Here is a 27,088-nt window from a genome sequence, read left to right on the forward strand (position 1 = left end):
AATATTGCAGATGGAGCAAAATCCCACACCCAGCTTCTAGGTGAGGCAGTGGAAGTGAATTTAAATGTACTGGAGAAGAAAAGACTGCAGATTTCTCATAATCTTTCTGCTCCCAAAGCCAGATGCAGTATAATAATATCATACCATGTTTATATAAAAGGCAGGATCAGTATCTGAGAACTTTAATACTGCTAGGCAAGAGGTCCCTGGGCAGTGCCCAGGTCACAAGGACAAGAATGAAAGCTCGTTTTTTTTCCTTCCTCTGGGCAATGTTCACAGCCTGGACTTTAAACAATGAACTTTGCTGTAACCTATCCACGTTTCCCTTCACTTCTCTTTGTTGAGATGGTGCTACGGTACAGGAAAGAGAATGAACACCGCCTTCTTTACTTCACAGTAACCATAGCTGAAGGACAAAAAATTATTCACTTGAATATTCAACCACCACAAGTAAATTCTCTTATAAAAATACCCTGAGGCAGAAGACAGGAGCAGTTCAGCGGCCCAGCCCCGACCAGGCCCGGAGCTCCCAGCCGTGCCCGGGGGCCCTGCGGCCCCTCAGCCGCCCGCGCCCCGGCGAGGCCGGGCCCGCCCGAGGTGTCCCGCGGCCATTCGCCGGCACCGCGGCGGGCGGGGAACGCGGGGCGGGCGGGCCGGCGCCGTTCTCCGCCCCCGGGGGAAGGAGGAGGCGGGACGGCCCCACTCGGCGTCCTCGCCATGAAGCAGCCGCCTCGGGCCCGCCGCGGCCCTTTAAAAAGCGGCCGCCGCCGCTGCTGCTCCCCTCCCAGCGGAGCGTCGCGTTGAGCTCGGCGCGCATCCTCCCTGAGCATCCCCTCCGCGCATCCCCGCCGCAGCGCTCCCGCTCGATCCTCGGCGCCGGAGCCGGACCGCGCCTGCCTGCCCGCCCGCGGTAAGTCTCTGTGCTGCGGTGCCGGCGGCGAGTCCCTCCGCTGTCGTCCCGGGGGGCCCTTCCCGCCCCGGAGCGCGGGGCCGGGCGCGGCCGGAGAGCCGCTCCCTTCCCGCTGTGCTCCCGGGGATGGAGCCCGCGGGATCGGCCCGGCCCAGGGGGAGCGCGGTCAGCTCGGCCCGCACCCTTCTTCGGGGAGGAGGCGGGAGCTGCGGCCTCCCTTTCCCGGCCGAGGGGCTCCAGGGGCAGGGCGCGGCTGTGGCCGCAGCCTGGGGCCGCGCCGGTCCTCGCCGAGCGCTGTCTGCAGCGGCGGGCGCTGCTCGTGCCCGGGACTGCCGTGGCATCAGCAATTCCTCGGCCCGAGGGTGGTGTTTGGGGTGTCGGGACTCAAAGCGACCACAGAAACGCTTCCTTCATGGTCTGTGTGTGCTGGCGCTCCGGGAGAGGGGCAGACTCCAAAGCCTTCCCGGGTTGGAGAGAGGAATAGCAGTTCCTTTCCAGAGATCAGCCGTAAGAAAACGTTTCTGTGGGCCGCAGCATAATAAAATCTGAAATCGCAAATGCTCTTTGTTTTCCTTGAATTGTTGGCCGGTATTTTAATTTGTAACTCCTGATTTTCCATTTCCCCCTCCTCTTACTAGAGCAATCATGTTTGAAATTAAGAAGATTTGCTGCATTGGTGCTGGTTATGTTGGTGGGCCAACCTGTAGTGTTATTGCACAAATGTGCCCCAGTATCAAAGTTACTGTTGTGGATGTCAATGAGGCCAGAATCAATGCCTGGAATTCAGACACTCTCCCAATCTACGAGGTAAACACCACTGTTGTCTCTTCTTCCAGACAGTGTTGCCTTTGCTTGCCACCCACTACATGGCATTTCCCCGTAGCCCACTTCTGAAGCTTATCAAGCTTAGCACAGTAGCGATGTCCTTCAAAAAGAGTATTCTGGAACAGCTGCTTGTCACTACTGCTCATTAAACCAGATTTTTGAAATAACTTAATGCAGCTGATGCAGATGTGTATTAATGATTATATGAAGGGCCTAATAAGGAAAATGTAGTTCTATATATATGAAGGGCCTAATAAGGAAAATGTAATTCAATATATAGTGAATTGTGCTAAATCATGCTGACTTTCTTTTGGGATGTGATTTGATCATAACATAGTCCACTTGCTCAGTTGCAGATATTACCCGCTGTGTTGTAGCACAGTATAAATGTGTAATACTGAGCTGTAAGCTTTATTTGCATTCTGAATACTGCCAAAATCCAATCTGTGCTGCCCAGCTTTAACTCTATGGAAGGATGGGGACAGTCATGTTTCTGATTCAGCCGTACCCTAAATCTTCAGTCTGACCTGGGAAGACAAGGCCAAATAAATGTACCACACTGTCACTCCTTCGTTACAGAATTACTTTAATTTGAAAATACATAAAGCATTTTTCTATTTTGCTTCGCTTAGCATTTGTTGTTTTCCATTCTTTTTCATCATAAAAAAATAGGTCTCTTTTTCTTTCCTTCATTCTTTCATGAAGCACAGTTTTTATAGGTTTGAATTCTTTAACTGGAGTGAAAACTTGTCTTCACTCATCTCCCAAAGACAAGGCATCTGACTGGTACTAACAGTTGCTCTTTTGCTATAAGAAGTCTTCTTCCCTCTTAAAACCAAAGCTATACTGTGACTAAGTCAAGATGAATAGACCTCCTTTGTCAAATAAATTCAAAAGAAACTGTGTATAATGTTCAGATTAGCAGGTGAGACAGGAATAAATTTAATGAAAGCAAGTACTTTGTTTTCTCTTAACACTTAGACTGAATGAGCTGAAGTAGAGCTTGCCTTGGCATGTTTTTTGGTTTGTTTTTTTTTAAAAACCCCAAACTTGTAACATCTGTTTCCTGGAATGGTGTCCTTTGCTTACAAAGAATGTACAAAAACTGCCAAGAGTTAGTTCAGACAGTTGTAAAATTGAGACATTGCACAGTGAGGTTTTTGTATTTTTTTTTTGGTTGTTTTTTTTTCTTTACAGTGTCAGAAGTTATCTATTGGGCTGCCTTTCTATTTACATCCCATTGTCAGACCATAGTTGGAATATTCAGTGGGTTGTAACACGTTATTTTGCCTGTTCTGACCTTTGTTTTTCTTCTAAGTGGGTGGTATTTGATATAAAATGAGACAGTAAAAATGTCTTGCGTAAGAAAGCTTCTGCTTTGTTTTCTTCTCTCCATCTAGTGAACCTTTGCCTTTCTGGCATTTACTCAAATATCTAGTGTCACGATAGGTGTCTCACATTGGAGATTTGATTGCCACGTGAAAGTGCATGACTGACTATTCAAACAAAAAGTAGAAGCTTCTTTTATCTGTGACAACTACATCTTGGTTAAATTTTTTTAGACCATTCTAATACAGAGGACTGCTCATTTGTATGTGACCTCCTGCTTCTGTTGTCTGAGTGGAAGTGTTAAGGGAAGGGAAAGTGTTACAGCACAGTATGTGTCTCTGGAAAGAATTTCATCATATTATGGCTGTTGTGATTCTTTCATACTGTGGGAGTGGTTCCATGATAAGTTTAATCTGGCCCGAAGATGGGTGGTTGCTAAAAGGAGTGGTCTTGATTTCCTGTCTGTCTCTGCTGCCTATCTTTCACTGTATCTGGGCTTGCTTACTTGGTGGAAGATTTCTTTGTGGGGTGTTTTTTTGTGCTGAAGCAGTTTTAGATCTGAGATTGGGGAGATCATGGAAAGAGGGAAAAGGAGAGTTGGGACCACCTTTGTTTGCAGGCTTTGTTGTTTGTTTGTAAGACTTCCTCTTGAATCTACTTAATATCACTCTACAGGTATTTCTTTAATTGTAGTAGAATTGAGCATGGGAATAACTGAAAGCTAAAATCCGGCTGTGCAATAAGCAATTCAGTGTGGCTGAAAGTCTCAGGACAGCATTTTGAGCCTTTTGAATAAGGAAGAGCTTAACTTTTTCCACTGTGTAAATCCTCAGAAGCTTTACTTCAGTCAGACTGAAAACATGCTGCATTGATGGGGGGAGAAAAGAAAATCTTTCTGTATCTGAAATTATATGCTGTTTGGGCATAGAGTTTGCTGCTCTTCTAACTGCATTAACCTAAAGTTAATGGCATTAACTGGGGTTTTTTTCTGCTTTTTTTTCCAGCCAGGGTTACAAGAAGTAGTAGAATCCTGTCGAGGCAAAAACCTCTTCTTTTCCACCAGTATTGATGATGCCATTAGAGAAGCTGATCTTGTATTTATTTCTGTAAGTTTAGGGGGAGAAGGTGGTTGTGTTTATCTTTTTTTTTTTTCTTTCTTATCAAATCATTTTGTTGCTTTTCTTCTAGGAAGATGCCTTTGTTTTGTCATGTAGATTCACTTAGCAATGTCATTGTGTCACAGATTTCTCCTTGTCGTTCTGTGTACTGTGGGAAAAGTGTTTAGTAAGCTTTTTATTTGTTTTTCTTCTAGCCAGTAGCACCTTTGACAAATGAAGAGGTTCTAAGTCAAAATGGTAATGCTGATGTTTAACTTGGTTTGGTGTACGAAGTCAGAGCATAATGTAGTGCAGCTCTGTCATTGCAGTGTACTGATGAAATCTATGGGACCTGGATAATAATGATAAAATTCCTAGACAGATATGCAAAATCATAGGCTGGTTATTCAGTTATGAAGTTGAACTATTTCTAGAAGCTTTTAAAAACAGTGTATTAGTGGAAGTGAGGGTGGCTTTAATATTTCAAAGCTATTGACACCACTAGAAAGAGGATTCAGTCAAAGATGAACCTTTTGTGATCTAGAGGTTGTTAGTAATGCAGAATGCAAAAGAACTGATTGCTATTTGTCTTGGTAGGCCACAGTTGAGTTATTTGTTAAAGTCCTTTTTTCTTGAGATCTCCTCTTTGTTAGGGCACTGTAGTATGGAGCTCCCTTTCTGAGAGTATTTTTCTTCATTCATTTGGTCTAAAATGAATGCTACGTGGCTGGATGACTGCCACTAATACAGGCCATATATTGCCACCTGTCTTTGGTTCAAAACAAGCTGTTGTGTTTTACACATTGTTGACATTTCTTCTTTCCATTTGTAATGAAAAGGACCCTCTGTCTTAATCTAAACAACGTGTTTTCCTTCATGTTGCCTTTTCTGTGTATGTCAGTATACTAATTTTCATCAGCCCTACACTTAGGTTTCATTGCAAAGTGAGTTTAAACTATAGTTGCCTCACTGGCCACAAGATTCTTATGTGAGCTTTTGCACTCCTAGCGTGGGACAGGTAACAAAAAGTGGCTGGCCATAATCATGAAGAAATTACTGGTGTTTCCAGAATAAGGATTGTTTCACCAAAGCCTGCAGAGCTGCTATGACTTGCCCTTGTTTAAATCCTATTTGAATAGAGGCCAGTGAGCTTTCCATAGAAAACAAAATGGGTAATTGAGACAGCTAATAGCTCATCTGATATGGTAACCAGAATAATTCTGGGGTAGAAGCATTTTCCTTCTTGTGAGAAGGAAAATGTCCGTCAGTCTTAACAATTTCACCTTGCCTCTTAACACAAGAGATACTGACCTGGAACATTTCTTCCCCTTTCATCTGTAATTAGGTTAACACACCAACAAAGACCTATGGGATGGGAAAAGGCCGAGCAGCTGATCTGAAATACATTGAAGCTTGCGCTAGAAGAATTGTACAGAATTCAAATGGCTATAAAATTGTCACTGAGAAAAGTACAGTTCCAGTACGTGCTGCGGAGAGCATTCGTCGAATATTTGATGCCAATACTAAGCCTAACTTGGATTTGCAGGTAAACATAATCTTTGAGTTGTGTATTTAAAGACTGGCTATTGGTTTTGGCTTTTATTTGTTGTTCTTTTCTTCCTGTGTGTGTAGGTGCTGTCTAACCCAGAGTTCCTTGCTGAAGGAACAGCCATCAAGGACCTGAAGAACCCGGACAGAGTGCTTATTGGTGGAGATGACTCTCCAGAGGGACAGAAAGCTGTCCGTGCTCTGTGTGCTGTTTATGAGCACTGGGTGCCCAAAGAAAAGATCCTTACAACCAATACTTGGTCATCAGAACTTTCTAAACTGGTTAGTGTTACTCACTGCTGTGGTCTGCAATGAGCAAGGGGTGTGAGACAAAGCTCAGAAGCAGAATTTTGTTGACACTGAGTGATGCAGCTAGGAAAGACAGGTGAGGTTGGGGGGGACCCAATGCATGTGTCAAAGGATATTGATCTTTTCCAGTTCTCAGCTGACCTAGTTAATAGATGATACCAACTTTCTGTAAAGTCCTTTTCTCACTTTTATTGCTGTTAGTTATTACTAAGAGCAAACATCCAGTGCTATAGAAACTGATTACCATCATAAAACGGTTCAAACTCTGCAAGTTAAGCATTATCTTGGTTTGCTTAAATCACATTAACTGGCATCTCTGTATTAAACTACTTATGTTACCCTTTTGTATGTCAACAGAGTTGCATAGGTACTGAAGTAATCCTTTCAGTAGCAGCTCCCTTTGGTCTGTGGACATCTTGGTGTCTGGAAAACCGAAGTTCTTTACTATGCTTTTTATTTACAGGCAGCTAATGCTTTTCTTGCCCAAAGAATCAGCAGCATTAACTCAATCAGTGCTCTGTGTGAAGCTACAGGAGCAGATGTTGAAGAAGTAGCAAGAGCTATTGGAACAGACCAAAGAATTGGAAATAAATTTCTCAAAGCCAGTGTTGGTAAATGAAAAATTCCTCCTTTCTTTTTCCCCGTTGGGCTTCTGTTTAATAGTGCAGTAGTAGTGTTTTGAAGTTAATCTGATTCTCTAAAATCTTCTACAGCATTAGAAGTACTCAATGTATGAAAATGCTGCTGTAGAATACTAGTATAAATCCATTTTTTTGGTAAAGTATGTAGAATTGAGGTTGCTGCAGACCCAGCAACCTGAAACTGGAGAGCTCAGAGTGCATGGTTTATCCTGCCTGTGACACTGGAAAGAAAAGCTGCAGCTTTATTTTTCTGAAGCATCACTGATGACAGTGCTCTCCAAGATGTCTTCCTGATTGCAACTGCTGCAATTTCGTTTGGGAGCTGCTGCTAGTGCCCTGAGAGAGAGAATACCTCTAGCTCAGAATGTGTGATGGCAGCTTGTAATTTGTAGGATGAATTCATAGGATGATAAGGTTGGAAAGACCTCAAAGATTGAGTCCAACCTTTGACCAATCACAACCTTGTCAACTAGGCCATAGCACTAAGTGCCACATACAGTTGTTTCTGGATTAGATTTATGAGAGAGTAAGATGTGATAAAGTGGTGATCAGTACATCAAACTTTCAAACTTCAGAACAAGACTAAAGCCTGTCTCTATGATTTTATGCTAGAAACTGTGACTTTAAAATAACCTTATTAAATATAACCTATCCTAGAGTCTGTGCAAGAGTGAAAAATAGATAGCAAATGCATTACCAAAATTCCTACTATGTTGTTACAATTCCTTCTACACTGTGTTGTTTCTGGGACTCTGCTTGCTGAGCAAAGTTCTAGTTTAAGGATCCCTCTAATTGTCTCAGTTTTCCCTTGGTCAGCTATGGTGATCTTTGGTTCTTGGCAATGATTAAATATCCATTTGGGGGTGCAGGAGGAAGGAACCTAATCTTAACACACTTGTTTTGAGAAGTATTAGTCCAGATCTTGAGGTGGGGGGACAACAGGCCCAGGAGCTTGTCTGCCTACTTGTAATAGTAGCCCATAGTTGCTTTTTCTCATACAGGTTCAGGTTTCTGTGTTAAAACTTCCATTGATTTCAGTGGAACATGAAGCATAATTAAGCCTTCTGTAATTGACAAAGTAAGTAGGTCCAGGAGTTGGATTTTAAGATATTAAGTTTTTTCATTTGCTAGCAGTGAAATACGGGGAAAAATTATAATGCTGACGATGCCAGTGATTGCCAAAAGCTACTTGATTCCACAGATTGTCTTGGATCAGTACCTTAGTCACCTGTAAAATAACTGCTTTCTCTTTCAGGGTTTGGAGGTAGCTGTTTTCAGAAGGATGTCTTGAATTTAGTGTACCTCTGTGAGGCACTGAACTTACCTGAGGTAGCTCGCTACTGGCAACAGGTACAAGTTCCTCACCAATTTTTTCAGAGGGTGGTGTTTCTTCAGCACTCAGCTTTCAGGCATTGAGCTTTTAAGTGTTTTCCACACAAACTGTGTTTCAGCTCTAAGGAGCAGATAACTTAGTTCTGGTCATCTTTACATTTTAGGGCACTCAGCCTAATGCTGCCATTTGATAATTACAGGTACTTAGGCTTTTTTGGGGTGAATCAAGTTACCTGGGTCAAATGGATTGGGAAGCTGTCTAGAAGCAGCACTAGGAAATGTGAAGTACAAGCGTGTGTCTCCTGTCTTTCTCTTGCAGTTTGCTGCCCACTTTGAATTCAGAACTTTTGATCTTTTCCTCAGGGTCTACTTCTACAGCTCTGAAAGAACTCAGCAGATCTTGCTATTTTTAAAAAAAACAAGGTTGCTGTTGTTCCGTGGTTTAATGTTAGGAATGGGAAGATATGGATGCTCTCAGGCCTGGCTCTAGTGCAGCAATAATACCCAGTCTGTACTAGCAAGCATTTCCCTATTAACCAGTGAAAGCACCTCACCTTTCTTCCTAGTCCTGAATGAGAAGCTTTGAGGTGTGTGGTATGGTCAAAAAACCCCTTTGGTTTTTTGCTGATTTGTCTGTGGTGGTGAAGTATAAGGCTGCCCAGCAGATGCCCCCAGAATACCAAGTACTTGATTCGCCTACCTTATTAACAGCTTTGCTTTTTTTGATCTTCATTTTGGCTAGCCTTTTTTCCCTTCACTCTTCTCTATCCCAGTCTGCTGCCAAAGAAACAACCTGCCAATAATTACTAGTACATCATTGGTCAGTTGTGCCACATCTGTACTGAAGTCTGGTGTTATATTGTTATCTAGGTCATCATGGACATATGGTGCTGTTGAAGGGGTTATTTAGGCTTTGTTGGCTTTGCAAGGTTCTCCTCCCCAGGAGATCCCTAATACTTCCTTCCAAATGTCTGAAGTTTGGCTGGATCTCACTCATAATTCCCCCATAACTGCCTGTAAAACTGTGCCATCTCCAAGTACTATCTGTGGCTTTTGTCAGCTTCTTCCGTTACCTGTGATGTCCAGTGGCTCTCAATGCCCTGTTCAGAGTTTAACCTCCAGCCACGGGCTAGTCAGCAGCCTAGTTACTTGCTTGCAACTATAACTCTTATATTAATTGCTTGGGACACGGAAGGCATGGGTTTTATGTTGTTTGCCTCTTCAGAGGTTTGGACTGAAATCTTCCTTAAAAATATATTTCATTAGGATAGCCTAGTCTATGGTGGAGAGGCCTGCATCCCATCGGTGAAGAGAGACTAATATACTGAATGAGCTTTGTGCAAGCATCCAGAAGAGATTTGGTTCAGTGTAGGACGTGGATGCATCAGCACAGCAGGGAAGAGGAGGAGCACTAGGTTCTGATATTTGCTTTATGAGCTACTGCTTTTACTCACTATAAGATGAGAGCAGACAATGGACAGTCCCTGGAGCAGCATGAGCTGCAGGAACCAACCATGTTACCTCACTGATAAGCTGATGGGTAGGGAATAATTAATACTGTCTTGAAAGAAACAAGTTGGTTTGGCTCTGTCCTGTGAGATCATAAGGACCCTTCTCAAAATGCAGGCTACTTGGTATCTTGGCAACCCAAAGGCATAGGAACACTTAGTTTGTTCTATCTGGAGGTTTATTTAACAAAAGCCTAAAAGTTTGCATTGCTGCTGTAAACAAGACAGTTAAAGTGCTTTTGATGCTTTTATGCTTTCTTTCAAGAGCAGTGTTCTTTGCAGTGTTTCTGTATGGCTTATTAAGCTGTGGACAGATCAGATAGTAAGAACAGCTGCCTGCAGAGTTAGGGTAAGGTAAAATGCCATGCTCGTACTACAGCCCTGTAGCTGCACCTTCTGCTTCCTCAGAGCCCTGTTGTCATCTCACAGGGGTCTGTCTGCCCCAGCCCACACTGCTCAAGTCATGTAATGTGCACTCCTGTGCACCCTTAAAAACAACTGTATGTGCCCCTTCTTTGTGGCCTGAGCACTGCACTCTTGGCAGTGGGAGAGCTCAGACCAGAGGCACATTCTGGAGGATATGCTGATCAGAGCAGTCCCAGAATCCTAACTTTTGTTCTATCTGGCCTTTGGAGAGAGGAGGGCCCTCTAATACCAAAACCTTCATTCCCTGAACATTTACCTACAGAAGGAAATACATTCCTCTTGCTTTGCCAACTGTACATTCATTGCCTGTCACTGCCCTGTTGAGTTGCATAAATCTCACTGCTTTTATTTCTTTTCCTCAAATAAATGTGGTTCACCAATATCCTTCCACTGAATAGTTTATACCTTATGTCTCAAAGGCTGCTCCTGTTAATTCTTGATTTGGGCTAAAAGTTTCAAAGCCTGGAGGGTTGTGTAGCTCTTTCCAATCCACTTTAAACACTGAAAAGGTGGGGGAACGTACCTTTACTATTTTACCAGTGGTCCAGTGTCCTCTGTGTGTGATGACTGGAGATCCAAGTGTGAAGCAGGCTGGAGGAAAGAACAGGAGCAATGGGTGATCAAACCCACTTTCATGTAATAACAAAATAACAAAAGTGAGCCATTTAAGTGTGGTTGAATTACACAAGTTTCCTGTATTGGCATCTGTTAGTGTGGATTAAAAAGGCTAATTTTTGCAGTTGTTACATGTGGCATGTAAAAAAGTGTAGGTCTGGCAATGGGATGTCCATGTGACATCAAGTACCCTAGTTCTGAAATAGGCAGAGACATGGAAAGCAGTAAGTTTTAATTTTCTTTTAAAAAGGCAATCTGGAAAAAATCCTAGTCTTTAAACTAGATAATGCATGTTAAGATGTGTGTATGTGTATCAGAATTCACTCATTAAATAGGATTTATCTCAGCATTTGGTAAATTAACTAAATTTATCTTTGGATTGCTTATGATACTGAGTATCATAATTCAAATAATCTCTCTTTTAAACCTCTATTAAATTTATGTATGGGTAGTTTGGCTTGATGGTTAATAGAATCTGTTTATAGTTTAAAATGGCTCCCTTCTGTACCATCACGGCTTGTATCATTTCAGGTAATAGACATGAATGATTATCAGAGAAGAAGATTTGCTTCCCGCATTATTGACAGCTTGTTCAATACTGTCACTGACAAGAAGATTGCTATTTTAGGGTTTGCTTTCAAAAAGGATACTGGGGACACAAGGTAAGCAAGCAAGCTCAGTTCACCAGCAGGGATTCCCTACAGTCGTCACCAGCTATGCAGCTAATGCCCCCCACTGAATTGTATTAAGAGGTGGGATATGGGACCCTTTGTTTCTTTTGACTGAATTGGTGGGTAACAAAGATTAGTCTTTCTTAAATGGGTGAGAAAAGTTTCTTGACCCCTACGACAGACCTGAATCATGCAGAAGTTGCAGATCATTCTAGTCCTTATTAACTTACACAATCAAAGATAGATTTTAACAGACTCCTTCCATTCTCCACAGAAGAGAATGCAAACACTTCTGCAGCTGGTTCTAAATTGCTTTGTGAAATCAAAGTTTCAGCTTGGTTTCCTGAAGTGGTTAATTCTATTTTCCTGTAAAGGTCAAACTTGATACAACTCTTCAGCTGCAGTTTGTGGGGAAAGCTTATAAACTCTAGGCCTTTGTAATTTTGGTCTGTAGGAGTCCTCGGACTTATTGTCTCTCTTAATTCAGCAAAAGAGATACAGACTTCTTCATATTATTCTTCTGGGTGTCCCTCAAGATAACAGATTTCCTGCTGGCGTGGTTGCCACTAAGATATTTAATGTAAAATTGATATAAAAGCTCTGGTATTGCATATCATGATACTTGAAAACTTTCATTACTTGGAACATGCCACCTGGTTCCTTAACTGATTGATTCTCTTCCCTAGAGAGTCATCCAGTATCTACATTAGCAAGTATTTAATGGATGAAGGAGCAAAGCTCCATATCTATGACCCTAAAGTACCTAAGGAGCAAATCATCTTAGATCTCTCACATCTGGGTGTCTCAGAAGATAACCAAGGTAAGAATGCTCATGTAAGGTTTATTTCCTCTTTGCATCCTATTCTCAGTATACACAGGTCTGTATAAATATTATAAATTCATTTTCGGCATGACATCGTTGTGCTGTTGGTTGCACATAGTAGAAAATTGTTATAGCTCAGAGGATTACTCTCACTCTTCTTCCTTTCCCCATAGCTTTTGTAGATAAATGCTAATTCTCAACTATTGTATATTTTTCTTTCAATAAATACTCATTTGAATAGATGCCTAGAATTTTATATTTTCGCATAATTAAAAGGAAGAGAAAGAAGACTGTCCAGAAGGAGAGACTAGTTGTTCTGATAGTTTCTTTGTGTCCAAAGTACTATCTTGTATTAGTTCTTTCTTACATAACTAAAATTAAGAAGTAATTCCAGAATGCAGTATTGAGCATTCTCCCACCCCTCATATCACTTCCAAATTACTTTGTTCCCTTACATTCAAGAACACTTTAGAGTAATCACCTATGATTATAGAGGTAGGGGGTATGTGGAACTTCTGTTTTCTTACTGGGGAGAGGGGGAATGGAGTTGATGAATGGGGAGAATAGATGAGGCTTCTAGAGGTGAAGAGAATGGAGCAAACTGAGCTGTGATGAAGAATGAAGAGTGTAGACTATTTGACATGCCCTTGAATTAGAGGGAAAGGGAAGGCTTTCCTCTAGGCAGCTGCTCAGGCAGCCCCTGGGGAGCCATGTGTCTCTTCCCCAGTGTGAACTGAGTGTTAAATAGAAACTGTGATGTGCTGCTGTTCTACAGACAATGACCTTCGTGAGAGTTGGCATTTGAGCACTCCATAGTACCCTCTAATTCTAGAGATGTCCTTGAGTGTATACATTAGATTTGAATGCTTGACTTGAAACATTTACGTGCTGTGACTACTCAGATGCCAGGTACGAGCTGTTTTCATCGAAATGAGTAAAATCTAAATGAGTAAAATCAAAGTGGTATCTTGGTAGAAAATATCTCTAGGTGAGTGACTTGAAACCACTTGTTTGTGTAGGGCAAGGAAGGAGACTCATTTGCCAGAAACGTGTCAGATTGGTGGTAAAGGCATGTGCAGAATAAAATTATTTTCCTTTTGTTACAGTGTCTCGGTTGGTCACTATCAGTAAAGATCCCTATGAAGCCTGTGATGGAGCTCATGCCCTTGTGATTTGCACTGAATGGGACATGTTTAAGGTAAATGTTGTCTTAAACTAAAGAAAAAAAGAGGGAGTGTTATGCTACTTATTTATTCTATCTGCTTTAATTACTCTGTACAGGAGCTGGATTATGAACGTATTCATAAGAAAATGCTAAAGCCTGCATTTATCTTTGATGGTAGGAGAGTTCTAGATGATCTTCACAATGAGCTACAAGTCATTGGCTTCCAGGTAATCATCTGGGTGATGCTTTTTATGTTTCTTTCCTTCTTCTCTCTTCCCTCTTGCTCTCCCTCTTCAGTGACTGAGTAGCAAGGGAAAAAAAAAAGACCTCTGCAGGTGAGGATTTAAATGTACACCTGTCTGTTCTTAAGTGTTCACTAGTGCTGTCTTCCTCTACTATCTTAATACTTTCACAGACTGATGCTCTTTTAAAGTTGAGGCTACATCAGACTATGCCATCAACGTTCTGCAGTATAAGCCTGCCTTAGAATTTAGGTAGGAAGAGACTTCTGAGATCATAGAGTGCAACCATAAATACAACATCTGAATGCTGTTCTGCCCTTCTTTGCAGCACAGCATATATATAAATAATGGACAGTTAGGAGGTAAACATGAAAAACTGCTAAATCTCATGCCTGAATTAATTCTAGGCATGATATTTGACTCCAAAACCAGCTCCTTCACTGTTTCTTCCAGACCTGCAGTCTTTGCTGCTACCACACAGCAGAAGGGCTGAGTTTGAATGTTATAACCTATGCCATAGCCCCTACTTGGAATCTTATTTTAATACCACAAAAAAAAAAAAAAAAAGACGCTTTTGAAATTGACAGTAACAGGATAGCAAAACACACTTCCTGCAGAAGTAAATGTAAGCTGTAAGTACCATTTTTGCTCCTCACAAAAGACATAAGCAGGTTTACTGGAGACATGAGACTTAAACACTGGACACTGGACAAGATGTCATGTGGGTAACAAATGTTTATCAGCTGTGAGATCTTCACTTGGACAAACTATTAACGGAAGTTTTGGACTCTTCTCCCTGAAGTTTGTGTAACAAAGCTGGCTGATCCTGGAGGTGAAAGCAGTGAATGCAAAAATGTATCTGAAGATAGTCAGTGAAACACCCAAGTGTTACATGGGAGGCTGGAGGAGATGACTAATTAGTCCTTTTAGTCCTTTGTGTTTGATTAAGATTAGCCAGAAGATCCAAACAATGGTGTTTGTTTACACCAGAGAGAGGGCCCAGAAGCAAATGCTTCACTTTTTAGCTAAGTGCTTTGCCAAGCTAATAGCTAATTCTATATCAAATTCTAATCTGTGTGATATTTCTCCTAGGAATTTCTCTTCTGAAGTCTTCTGTGGCTTAAAGACTTTCTAGATCAGAGACTGTACTTTTGTGTTTCTTGTATGAAATTCGTGTTGAATTTTTAACCAGTTTGTGAGTTTGCTGACCAGAATGCAGTTGGTCATCCAGGTTTATTATCCAGATTTTTCATCCAGAATATCATTGCAAAGGCATTTAACAATTGACCTATAGTCTCTGCATAAAATAATAAAAAGGATTTTGTCTTAAACGGACAATCCCAAAATTTAAGTTTTTAGGGCTCTAGTCTTGTAACTTCCCTTGTTAAAAGTTGTTTCACTAGACAGCCTTATAGCTACATTAGATGCTAAAAGCAATTCCATTGTATACAATCGAAATCTATGAATTTGAGTAGTTCTAATATTTTTTTTCTCAAACTGGAGTTTAAATAACTTTGAACACACCTACCATTTCAATTATAACCTGTTTCCACAGTAGAAGCTTAATTCAGGACATACAAATGTGAAGCTCTGATTTTAGGCAAAGTAATTTCTGATTTGAGAAAAAAAATCTGCTCAGGTCTCAAGCAGGGAAAGTAGAGTAAGCCTTGACTGAAGGGCTTGAAGCACTTTCAGCATAGATGGAATTTGACTAATACCAAAGTCACCAAATCCTGGAACAATCTGACAGAAGCATCTCAGCCAGATACAATAAGAACAAAATCTACAAGCCAGATCAGATGGATGTTTCAGTTATTTTTCGTTCCCTGTACTTCTGAGTACTGTACTTACTCTCATAATGGCTGTAGGATTTCTCTCTTGATATTTTTTCCCTGTTTAAGCTACAGTTATGTACACTGTTTGTGAGTCAGCTTGTATAGATTCATTCAACTAGGCAGTTGAAGCTGTTAAAGGGCAACTACAGTACATACAGCTCTCTTGACTGTTTAAACAACTCTCTTCAGTGTTAGCTCAGATATCTGCCTAGAATATATTCATCAAAATTTTATTAAAATAGAATAGTTGAAGTATTTTGTTTTTCGGAGCTTTGCTTTTGACCTGCATTACTTAAGAGGAAAGCTACAGTTCTGCTTACTTATTGAATGCCTGAACTGTCCTACTAGTTAGTGTTTTGTGTTCTACAAGCTCTGTCCTTAGTGATTTACATTAGTCTGAACTAGAAATTAGGGGAATTTGCCTTGCTCTTTGAATTTTGCCATACCTGGCTTGTGTGTGTTGCCTTTGTCACATGCTTTCACTTGTAGTGTTGGCTGCCTTTACCCTTTCAGAGTTGTGTTGCTTCAAAAACAGCCTACTGCATTACAGAGGGAAAAACTTTTTCTATGTTAATTTAGTATAAATTTTTAGGAAAAGGAGTCTGAACCCACATGTTAAGAATATCCAGAAACATTTTCTGGTATTTGTATTGGTAGTTCTATGGAAGGTGAGGCAGATGGATGTTCAGATTGTCAAGATGCAGCTTAAGTAGGCAAAGCAGCCACCTGTGAAAGGCTGGCTGGTTGGTTGTTTTGTTTTTTCAACAAACTCTTCGCAATTCCAGTCACAGAAACTGTCCTTGGGCACACTGTTCTTTGTGGCTTGTGCTACTCTAATGTTCATAAAATGTGTTCTTTATAGATTCCTCATAGGTTGACATGATTGTTAGCTTGCCACACTCACTTGTGAAATGTGTTTTCTCTTTCAGATTGAAACAATTGGGAAGAAGGTGTCAGCCAAAAGAATTCCTTTTGCTTCTTCATGTGAAATTCCTAAATTCAGTCTGCAGGATCCACCTGTCAAAAAGCCTAGGGTATAATGTTTAATAGATACTGAAGGAATTCTGTGGATCTTCTTAGTGATAATACTGTAAGCCTATGCTTTTTTTAAGGAAATATATTTTTCATAAACTAAACCAGTTTTACACTAGAAATGGTACCTGGTACATGTGAATTCAGTCTATTTTCAAATCTCTATTTTTATAGCAATTTTTTTTTGGTTACTGAAGATGGTACAAACCTGTTTTTAATAATGAATCATCTTTTAAGTGCAAAAGTTACCTTCAAACTGCAGATTTCTGCTTCCAGAAGTGTTGCTAAACGGCACTTTAAATATTTCAAGTGATATGAAAGCAAAAGAAATAGAATATCTTTCTACCTTAGTCCAGTTATAGACTGTAATCAGTCTATATAAACTGTCATCTATAGACTGGAACTTTGGTCTCAGCAATTTTTAATTTTCTTTTGGGGTGATTCTTTGCCCGGTTAAATGCCTGCTCTACCTGGCATTCAAGTCAAAAGATCATTTCTAAGTAAATTGGTAGGCTTTAGGTCCAGCCCTAAGGTAGAGCTGACTTCAACAATAACGCCCCAGTTGTGGTTGGGATCCATTGGCGCTGATACAATCTGAACTTCCTCTCTTGGGAGACCAGATAGTTCTGCAGGCATCGATCGTGTAATTAGTGCCAGTGGACAGCAGCTACAAACTGATCCACTGGCAGGTTTGCAGTTTTCATTTTTTGGTTGTCTTGCCTACATTCCATGTGCAGCCACACATTTTTGATTTAATCAGATTCCTGGGGCAAGTATTCCCTAAGTTACAGCAATACAACCTGTCTTCAGCAGAGGAGCATTCTGCTTGTTTGAACACTGGATTTAAGCAGAATTACCTTAATTTGGTATCAGCCCAAGTAGAAAACAAATATTGGCTTCAGTGTTACCTGGTAGTTATCTTTTTCCTTCCTTACATACATCTGAAAGCAGCTTTTTTAATGAATCTGCAAAAACATAATCTCTGCTGTGAAGAAATTATTAAAAATTAATTCAGGCCCATAAATTCAGCCCCAAAAATCAGCTTGCTACCTCATTTGACTAGCAGGAATGAATACTTCCAATGTTCTCTTGATATTTTTGCCTTTATTGTTACTTTGTTTCTACTTGTTTTTTATTATTCTCAATTGGCCAGTGCTATTAAAATCCTTGAGATTACAGTGTTGTCAGTATTTGGCTTGTTGCATGGGGTTGTGAAATGGAGGGGAGGATAGAGAAGGATGACCATAAACAGGTTTCAGACTTGAAGGTGTAGACATATTAGTTGAATAACAGTGTTGGGATAGTAGAAAATTATCCTGCAACTGGTCACGTAATAACTTCAGAATTATTCAACTTGTGTGCCTTCAAGCATGGTGTATCAATAGTTAAACAGGAGGTAAGATCAGTGTCTTGGTAATGAGTGCTATTACTGTAACTGTGTACCCACGGAAATGTAGGGACAGTTTAAGCTTTAGGACAGATCCTTGAAGATTTAAGGAACTTGGATAATAATTTGGATAGACAATACAAGACACTGTTACACTGAAATAGCTGTATCCTTGAACCAGATGCTTTCAGATTCTGCGTGTTAATGGCTTCCACATAGGGACTTACTCTGTAACGATCTGGCACTTCGGGCAAATATGCCTAAGGCTTTTTGTCCTACTGTAAGATTTTTCTCAGAGAAGTGCATCAAAAGCCAAGCAAAGTGAGTGGGAATTATGGGGGCTTAAAATCAAACTGTCATCTTTCATCATGCCATTTCCTCCTCCCTATTGACTAGTGCTGCTTTCATGTGACAACCCTGAGATGCAGTCAGGGTTGCAACACAACCTTTGTTAAGCGGTTGATCACCCTGTCTTTGCAAGGTGATCACCCTGTCTTTGCAGGTGCGTGTCCTCTTAGCTACCTCTGGCCCTGTAGTACCTGAGAGGGCAGGCTGGTCACTGCTCCTTTGGGATTAAGAAGAGGGTGCTGACAAGTTGTACTCAAAGGATCTCTTGTCCTTGACTGTTCAGGTTAGCACAGCACTGCTTCAGGCTGTTTTAATCAGGAGGGTGAGTAGAGGTGTCAGAAAATCAGGATGCCTTTCTGAAACTTGCACACACCTGTAATAGTAGTGCCTCTATATGGGACCTGTCTTCACCAGTTTGAAGCCGATGATGAACTGTTACTCATGTGTGAAGTATTGCTCCTTTTAGGAATGTGCAAGTGTTCATGAGATGCCAGTGGCTTTTCACAAGCCATCCCAAAGAGATGGAGAAGCTAAGTGCTGTACCCCTGTTGCTACCCTGTTTCTCCTGCAGACTTAATCAAAGCCTGAATAGTGTCTTGGGGCTTAGTCATAAAGATATTAGAGAATGGCCGAGTTCATTACAGTGGGATCATTCTAACTTCCCTCTCTTAGCAAAGGGGGAGCAGCAGATCCTGAGGAGCAACAAGAGGTAAAACTAGTACGGGCATTTTCCTTGCTTTCTTCAAGTCAACTTACTTTCTTGGTGGCTGCATTCTTTTAGTGGGAGAACTGGGATTGGGGGATGAATCCAGTGGGACATTCCTTCAGGATACAGCAATACATACCTTGCATATATGCCAGAGAACCTTACCACAGGCCAAAAGGAAGAGCTTCAAAAGCTTGTGCAGCACCATGAATCATAAGCCGTTGTCTTCAGAGTACATGTGTCTGGGAAATAAGAACGGGAGATGACCTGTGTTCTGTTTTGAAGGCTTGAGTAGTGCACATAAGAGATGGGGTTTAGTGCTATTGAGTCTTCGTGTATGGATGTTACAGCAGGTAATTCTGGATGAGAACTGTGTAATGTAACCAGTGGACTCTTGTGCTCTGAAATTCCTTTTACAGGGCTCTTAAAATGCAATCCCATGGTAACACTGTGTTACACTGCAAAAATGTGAATACAACAGCTGAAGCAAAGCCAGATTTAATACAAGTCAAGAAAGAGTTTGAAACAGAATGCATAAATTGGGTGTTACCCAAGATGTACACAGACAAATTCTAAGTGCCAGGCAAGATGTGCTGGTTTTCTTCTGAGTATGTGTGGTCACATTTTTGTGCAGCAAAAACTTGTCTGCTTCCAGGAATACAACAGCCAAGAATATTCCAAGTGAATAGAACACATATATTTGACCAAGACTAGTTACTATAGGGGTGAGGAGGAGCAGTTGGAGTGAGATTTTGTACTGGCCAAAAAGCTTACACTTCTCATTTGAGGTTCTTCTAGTGCTATAATCTTGTTCAACAGCTAAACTTGGAAGTTAATTGTAAAACAATGCAGGAAGGCATAATGGAGATCTGATTTAGGAATGGTGGAGTCAAGCTAAAATTTCTGGTCCAAGTTGAACATCTGCAATAAGTTACCATGTTGTAGTAAGGAAGCATAAATGCTTGACACTTACTTTTTAAATGAAGGGGACACCAATATTAATTATTCATCAAGTAGGGAAAAAATATAAAACTGTTTTTAAATTGACAAAGCCAGAGTGTTCAGTTCACCTAAGGACTTGAAGTTACTGGAATATGCAATTCTCTATGAATAACATTTGATTATGTTTCAGTGTAGTAGATTGATGTGATGATGCTTAAAAAGACTATTCATTCTTTTAAAGTATCTATTTCAACTTTAAATCTTATTCCCAAAACTCAGTTAGTTGTTTTCCTGGTTGCAAGGATGATTAATGTTTCTTAAAATATTTTATAGCTGCTTTGTGAAACAAACTGACAGAATGATGTGATTGACATACAAAATGAAAATGTCACCAAACATGAAACTTCACCAAACCCGAGTCATGAAACCTGTGCTGAATTACAACAAGGATGTTTGTGAGAGTTTGGTGCCTTAACACAGCTATGGATGTAGGTTACGGGCGGGTTCTGTCGGGACCGGGCGGACGTAGACGGATGGAGATCTCTATAGGCAGGTCTTGGGACACAGTCGGTTTATTGTAAAGGGCGTGGGTATTGGGGCACTGCTCAGAGCTGCTAGACTCAGCTCTGAGCAGGCCCAAGAGAGTAAGCAGGTGAGAGAGAGAGAGAGGGTGTAAGAGCAAGAGTGGAAGTAAGTAGAAGTGGAAGAGAGGAATAGAGAAGAGAGAATCAGAATCAGAAGTGAGAATGTCTGAAGTCCTGGTTACAATACAATAAATCATCTTCTGTACTGAATATTCTAATTGTCACTAACCAATCTAATACAAGATACAAATCCTATAGCATTTACATACAGCCTATAAGAGTCCTTATATTACCATAGAGTGTTACATCTTAACTTCTAAAAACTACTCTTTGGACCCCTTCTGCTGAGCTAGTAGGGTCTGCTCTGACCCTTGGACCTGTTTGCAAGCAGAGGGTATTGTTTCATCAAGAGGGGATTACTTCAGTGGCCATACCATTGTTTTCTAGTTGTTCAGTAACTAAGACCTGGTATTTCAAAAGTGGCTTTCATTTCGATGTTGCCTGTAGTTTTCATATTCCCAAAATCTTTTGTCAGGCAATCATATTTCCAAGGTTTTCCTGTTCCATCTTCCCCAACAATGGAAAAACTGAATGGGCAATAGGGGAAGTAAGATGGCTGTAAACGCAGGAATTTGTAACTAGGAAAAGAACTTTAGGGCTTGTCTTCAAACACTGTTAAAAAAAAAAAAAAACAAACAGGCACAGACCCTCTCCAGTCTATGAAGTCAAAGTGTGACTTTGACTAGAATCCACAGCAAAACATGCAGCTAGAAAATCTTGTGTAGCTTCTGACACTTGGTACCAGACAGTTGGCAGACAGCTGTGTAAGAGCATGAGATCATCTTCTGAACCACCCAGCAGCGACTCATAAGATAATTCTAAAATGAAGTAATATTGGACTGTGCTTCAAGAAGCATTATTTCTCTCACTGTAAAGAAGTCACTGTGCAATGTTCTGTTGTTCCAGTTTGATAATGGCTTTATGGCTCAGAATTCCTTTTTTCTGTATTTTGGTGTTGATATGCTGAAAGAGCAGTAACTTGGCAGAAGCTACAGTCATATTCTGTTACATCTGCCCTGTAGGCAAGTCAGAACTGTTCGTTACAGTAGGACCCCTAATAAGGGCTGGCAGCTGTTAAATGTGTGGGTATCCTGGGGTTGATGTTGCAACCCTCTCCATCTGCTGCAGTGGAGGGAATGTTGAGTTTTCTTGCAATGGTTGATAACCTTTCCCTGCTCTAGTACTCAAGTGTACTTCAGCTGAAGCAGGGCATTTTTGGCTCAAAATATACTTGGGCTTTCTATGACTAGCAATCAGACCTTTTAATTTAATTTTTAAATTTATTAATATTAAAAAAAAGAAACCAGCCTTGTCTCTCTGCCCTTAAAAAATAGTTATTCTTTTGTTTATCCCTTCTTCCCCTTTGTTCCTCATGGCTCACGTTTCTCATCCCCTTACACTGGTGAATTAGTACATTCCTTCTTGGTAAAGTTTTGTCCTCATAATGCTTTAATATTGCTGTACTTCATTTTGTGAAGTGTCAACTGTGCATCACCGGCCTTGGTTGTATAATCTTATGTTCATACAAGTTTCTCCTATATATTATCTTGCTAGGTAGCTGTCTTCCTTCTGGCATCTTGCTGAGTTGGTGGGGTGTGCAGGGTCCACTCTCCTTCTACAGACTGCAGTTTAGAAAAGTAGTAGGGCCAGTCAGAGAATTAACTGCATGATGAGAGTTTAGGACCAGATAGCAAAGTCCTGGAATCTTTCCCAAATAACTTCACAAAGATACAGGTGAAGCTAGTTCAGAGATGGTATCTAATGTCCACAGCTGAGCATTAGGGAGAGACAGTCATCAGTATTATTGCTGTACAGAGAGGCAAGTAGAGCTGTTAATGTACCATGCGCCATGTTTTTATTTCTGCTTGAGCTTAGTGTGATATGCAGTGGATTTCATGTTTCACCCACAATGTAGTTCACTTCTCTGCATTCAGATTTACCAGCCAGACCAAGCCTCAAGGGGCAGGCAACCAAACCCACCACACACAACCACTGAGGTTTTAACTTTCCTTTAATGACAAGACAATAGCCATGCAATAGGAGCACAGTACAGAATAGCAGCAGTTCTGCATACTCAATACTAAAGAAGCATCTGTGCAGCTTAGTGGGGTTTGTTACAGTCATGTACATAAGTTAGGGACAGCTCCATTTATGCTCTTACACCAACTCTGATTTTCCAAATGGTTTAAATTAATGGTATCTACACAAGGTTAATTGTCTTGCCAGAAAGGACGTTTTGTTTTCTTTAGCTTGATACCTTGTATATACCAAGGTTCACACCTGGAGACATGCAAGCTCTGGAAAAGCTTTAGCTATCAGAATGGTACAGCTCATTTTCTCAAGATGCAGGTAAGAGATAGCATGTTTTGAAGGAGTATCACTACACTTTCTCTGGTGCGGTTCAAGATAGCCCTAATCTGGTGCATTATCATGTACAGTGTCTTTCTTTAGAACTCCTATAGTTCCCAGAGCCCCTGCAAGCTTCTGTTACATAGTAGTAAGATACACCAAAGTATCAGTACCTTTCAAATTACTATCAGCACCTTCACAGGTAACAACTGCATCAATGCTGCTTGTTGTTGCAGATCTATAAATCTGTCTAATCTTTGTTCCCAGCTTACATTTATTTCTTCCACCTCAGTTCCACTACTCTTTCAAAATCGGTTCTATCTTCTGTCTTTTTGCTGAACACTAGAAGTACGCTATTGTTGTAGCCTTGCCAGGAGAAATGAGGTAAAATAATGTGTTTTGATAAGAAAAAAGTGTTCTGGAAAGATAGTAAGTTTATTCATATAGCCACCATCTGTTCTGCATTTCTGGAACTGAGTATAATTATGCACTGAAAAAAGGATCTTTAAAACTGGCTGCTTTAAATAGGTTCACTCTCATTTTCAGATGGCTTTTGTCTTTCTTTTTTCTACTAAGTTCTTCAAGAAGAATTCACCTAATTAAAAGGAAAAAAATAAACACCAAAATGATTTGTAGGTATTTCAATACAAGAAGGCAAAATAACACATTCTTGTTTAACATGAGTGTTCAATTCTACAATATAAGTGGTTTTGCCACTTATTTTATAGGAATTCAATTCTATATAACAGCACTTCCAATACACACAGTAGGGATCTAAAAAAACTCTCAAAACTATAACCCAACAAAAACCCCTCCACTCCCAAAATCCTGATTTTCCTCCTGTCCAGTTTTGTGAAATAGCTCTGTTGCTTTGTGCATTCCAACAGGCAGAAGTGAATTGATTTAATTAAAATTTAATTCCTGTTTCATAAAGTATCAGCAAGTTATAGTGAAACCTGCTATAAATCGTGTTTGAGCTTGCATTAAACGACTGAGCAGCAAAGTACCCCAAATGAGTCTTCTCTGCTCTTTCCTTAGGACAAAGCAGGATGTTGTACCTACGCAACAGTTCCATTAATATCAGCTGCTACTTAATACCCAGTGCTCTGTCAGAAAAAGCACTGCCATAATTGTCTCTAATTATTTTTAAAGCATTATAAATAAATACTGCCTAAAGCAACAAAATTGCATCACAAACAACCAAGGACCTCGTTGAACCCAGAAGTATCCAAGAGGCAGAATGTGAAGGAAAACTTGCAAATTCGGTACCCTTTATCCTGCCTCACATATTAAGATAGTACAGAATAGGTTTGACAAAAAGATTAGGTTAAGCAGCAATGCAATTGTACAAATACTAATTACTGTCACACTGATACATTTGGATGACCTATAAGAGATAATGTAAATAAATTTTTAAAAAGGGCTGACTATATAAGGTGTTCTTGAACTAAGGTGAGCTTTGTTGGACATTACTTCACTGCTTTAGTTTTGTATAATAAAATGTTACATGCTAAATAATCCAATGCTTCAGTAATTTACCTGCTTTATAGGAAGAACGCACTAAAGGCCCGCTAGCAGTGTAATGGAATCCAAGATCATTTCCTACTTTTTCCCAGTACTTAAACTTCTCGGGAGTTATGTACTCTTCAACCTGGGGGAAAAAAATTAATTTTGCTCAGGTATTAATACAAAGGAAATGGCTATAGCTAGCATGCAGTGAAATGAAACACAGTTATATTGCAAGTTCAAAATTTTTCACTCCAAAGCTTTCATCAGTGAAGTCACGAACTGCATTTTTGCTCTGCTTTCTACCAAACAAATGTGTTTTATTTGCTTTTCATACTTAGCTGAAAAGTTCAGAATTTAACTTCTAGTTGTTGCTTTATCATTTTCTTTACTCTTTTTTTGAATGGTCTTTTTGATCAAGCCTTTTTTTCTGTTCAAGTTAGTAAAAAACCACAGTAGTCCTACAAATCTCTTCACTAACAGTTGTTTCAGTGAAACACAGGAACAGAACAGAGAGCAAAGTTCTGGACAGATCCCAGCAGAAAATGGTAAATTTCCCAGCTGAAGTGGCACCATTAAGGGAGAGCCTATAGGACAGTGAAGGGGTGATGGCTTGAGCAATTATGTTTGAGACATACACTGAAGCTCTTGTTTTCCAGAATCATGCCTCAGCTCCAGCTGTCTCCCTGCTAACAGTAGAGACTAGCACTGGAAAGTCTGCAGAAGATGGAAGGGGTAAGATGGCTGAGGTCATTTTTAGTGAAGAGTCCACAACAGATAATCATTGTCAGGCTAAACAAGGAAGGAAATTTTTCCCAACATCTGCAGTTAGAGTAAGGATGACTGTGCAAGGTACAGACCATAACTCCGCCTGTAAATTAAAGGCACTTTTACCTTTAGGTGACGTTTTGTTGGTTGCATATACTGTCCTAGGGTCAAACAATCTACATCTGCTTCCCGCAATACTGTAAAAACAAAATTCCTTGTTAGTGGCAGAAGGAGCACAAGGGATTGTCAGCAACTAGAAAACATCCTCATTCCAAGTCTGACCAAGGGTCACTCAAGGGGCTACGTCCTGCTGGCAGTTGCAGCCTCCACACACAGTCACCACACACCTCACACCTCATGAGCACACGCTGCTGCTGGACCTGAGCTATCGAGCTTAAAGCTACAGAGAATCCCTGGTGCTGCACTCACTGCAGTGATGTCTCACTGCAGAGATGACATCCTCTTGTCTCTTGCTGCTTTCCACAATGTCTTTAGGTCAGAGCCTTCATTTGATAAAAGATGCGTACATGCACACACGTGGGGCGCTTCACTCTTCCAACAGACTTCATGCCAAGAAGATGTGGATGGTTCTTGTACCATAAATCAGGGGAAAGGGCCAGTTTTACACACTAGGGTGTATTTTAGTTTTGATGCCTCCAGAATCTCATAGACTCTGTCTTTACAATTTGAGTATATACTAGAATCAATAAACAGCAAAGGAGTTGAGGTGATCTATTTACAGAGGGAAACCCCGGCACTTCAGGGTCAGCTGGCCTGAAGAATTATGTTCACTGCAGGAGAAGGGTGTTCTGAACAAAGGGATGGCTGAAGAATCAGTTTGCATGAACATCCCCATATATTTTCTAGCTACTTGCCCCACATCAAATAGGAAGAAAAGACAGGGTTTTGACTACATCATTGTGCTCACTGTTAACCTGGAATCTCTGTTTAGACTGATATGGTTCTGTAAAGAAAAGGGGACAATACCAGCACACTTAGATGCTCTTTAACTTGTACCCAGAGGATGGAAGTGGAACAAAACTACAGTAACTGAATGAACGTGGCAGGTCACAGTTTGCTTCTGTATACGTGCAGCAAAGTGCCCAGACTGCAAATAGCACCATATCTGAAATTTCATAACCTTATAGCTAGGAAATTCTAGGAAGGAAGAATGGGAAAAAATAAGGAATTTTAAATTTTTGGTCCAGTTGCAGAAATACTAGACTACATAGCTGCATTCTAAATTTGTCTGTGCACAAAATGAAGTACCAGGTAAACATTTTTTCAGGATACAGGAGAAATGCCATAGGATTTATGAACTACTTCTTTGAAGCGTAGTGTATTCACTTACCACTGTGAGTGAGGTTTTTTCTCCTCTTAAAAATACATTTACATGAAAACATAAGAACATGCTACAGCTCTCAGGATAACAACATTTTTCCATCTAAGTAAACTGAAATAATTTAAGCAACCAGGTCTGCTATTTCTAAAAAGGAATGCACAATGAGGCAACAGTGTTGCAAGCCTGTTGTTTAAGTATTGCAAAGATAAAGTTAATATAGCTAAAAAAAGTTCTAAGCTCCACTGAAATCAACATGAGATGGATTTACCTGTCAAATTGAATCTGTAAGCTATAAGAAGATAAAATATTTCAGAAATTCAGTCTTTTTTAACCAAACTTTTTTTTTCAATGGAACTTAGGAAACATTTCCTGCACCAGCAAACTGATTTGCATGTAGAGGCAAAGATGCTTACAATTGTTTTTCAACACAGTAAAATTCATACCTGTGAATTCTGGCATCTATTTCAACACCAACTTACATTTCATTGTGGAATATATTTGTTCATCTGTCTCGCCTAGCCCCAGCATAATGGAGGTTTTGGAAATGACGCCGGGCTGGACCTCTTTGGCGTGTTTCAGCACACGGACGGACTGCTCAAAGTTGGCTCGGGGGTCACGGACCTTCCTTCGCACATTTCCAGCACAAGGGGTAAAAACACGTGGAAGGGCACACAGAAGTTAGAGACGCCAGGAAAGGCGAGTTCTGCCAGTTTCTGCGAAGCGGCAGCGCAGAGCTTCTTTGGCCGTGCAGTTGGACACCGGCGACGGGACGAGCCCGGCCCAGGAGC

General features: G+C 40.6%; 2 protein-coding genes across 3 annotated transcripts in view; one reads left to right on the plus strand and one right to left on the minus strand.

Annotated features, from left to right (window-relative positions):
- The first annotated feature begins 692 nt into the window (after window positions 1-692).
- On the plus strand, window positions 693-17,484 carry UGDH (UDP-glucose 6-dehydrogenase). Of its 2 annotated transcripts, XM_042053724.1 has the most exons (13): window positions 813-910; window positions 1,072-1,075; window positions 1,549-1,717; window positions 4,069-4,170; window positions 5,507-5,707; window positions 5,794-5,991; window positions 6,482-6,629; window positions 7,915-8,009; window positions 11,072-11,202; window positions 11,898-12,031; window positions 13,141-13,232; window positions 13,316-13,426; window positions 16,206-17,484. In XM_042053724.1, the coding sequence occupies exons 3-13, from the start codon at window positions 1,556-1,558 to the stop codon at window positions 16,314-16,316; spliced, it is 1,485 nt and encodes a 494-aa protein (XP_041909658.1). In that variant the 5' UTR covers window positions 813-910; window positions 1,072-1,075; window positions 1,549-1,555; the 3' UTR covers window positions 16,317-17,484. The 2 variants fall into 2 exon arrangements, with proteins under 2 accessions (XP_041909657.1, XP_041909658.1); XM_042053723.1 differs by lacking the exon at window positions 1,072-1,075 and having other exon boundaries at window positions 693-910.
- A 4,844-nt stretch (window positions 17,485-22,328) lies between these two features.
- LIAS (lipoic acid synthetase) overlaps window positions 22,329-27,088 on the minus strand; it is a 10,478-nt gene continuing 5,718 nt past the window's right edge. Inside the window, exons 8-11 of the mRNA XM_042053720.1 lie at window positions 26,780-26,925; window positions 25,085-25,155; window positions 24,224-24,335; window positions 22,329-23,279 (exon numbers count right to left, since the gene is read on the minus strand). Of these exons, the coding sequence (XP_041909654.1) occupies window positions 23,227-23,279; window positions 24,224-24,335; window positions 25,085-25,155; window positions 26,780-26,925 (382 nt within the window). The 3' untranslated portion in view covers window positions 22,329-23,226. The remainder of the gene's footprint in view (window positions 23,280-24,223; window positions 24,336-25,084; window positions 25,156-26,779; window positions 26,926-27,088) is intronic.

Source organism: Corvus kubaryi, unplaced genomic scaffold (assembly GCF_017639235.1).
Source record: "Corvus kubaryi isolate FWS band 111438036 unplaced genomic scaffold, C.kubaryi_AGA036_p1.0 split1-131, whole genome shotgun sequence".
Taxonomy (NCBI): Eukaryota; Metazoa; Chordata; class Aves; order Passeriformes; family Corvidae; genus Corvus; species Corvus kubaryi.

Coding starts and splice junctions, on each gene's coding strand:
- UGDH (XM_042053723.1), top strand. CDS start 1,556: ATGTTTGAAATTAAGAAGATTTGCTGCATTGGTGCTGGTTATGTTGGT. Junction 1,718..4,068: donor ACACTCTCCCAATCTACGAG/GTAAACACCACT, acceptor TTTTTTTTCCAG/CCAGGGTTACAAGAAGTAGT. Junction 13,427..16,205: donor TACAAGTCATTGGCTTCCAG/GTAATCATCTGG, acceptor TTTCTCTTTCAG/ATTGAAACAATTGGGAAGAA.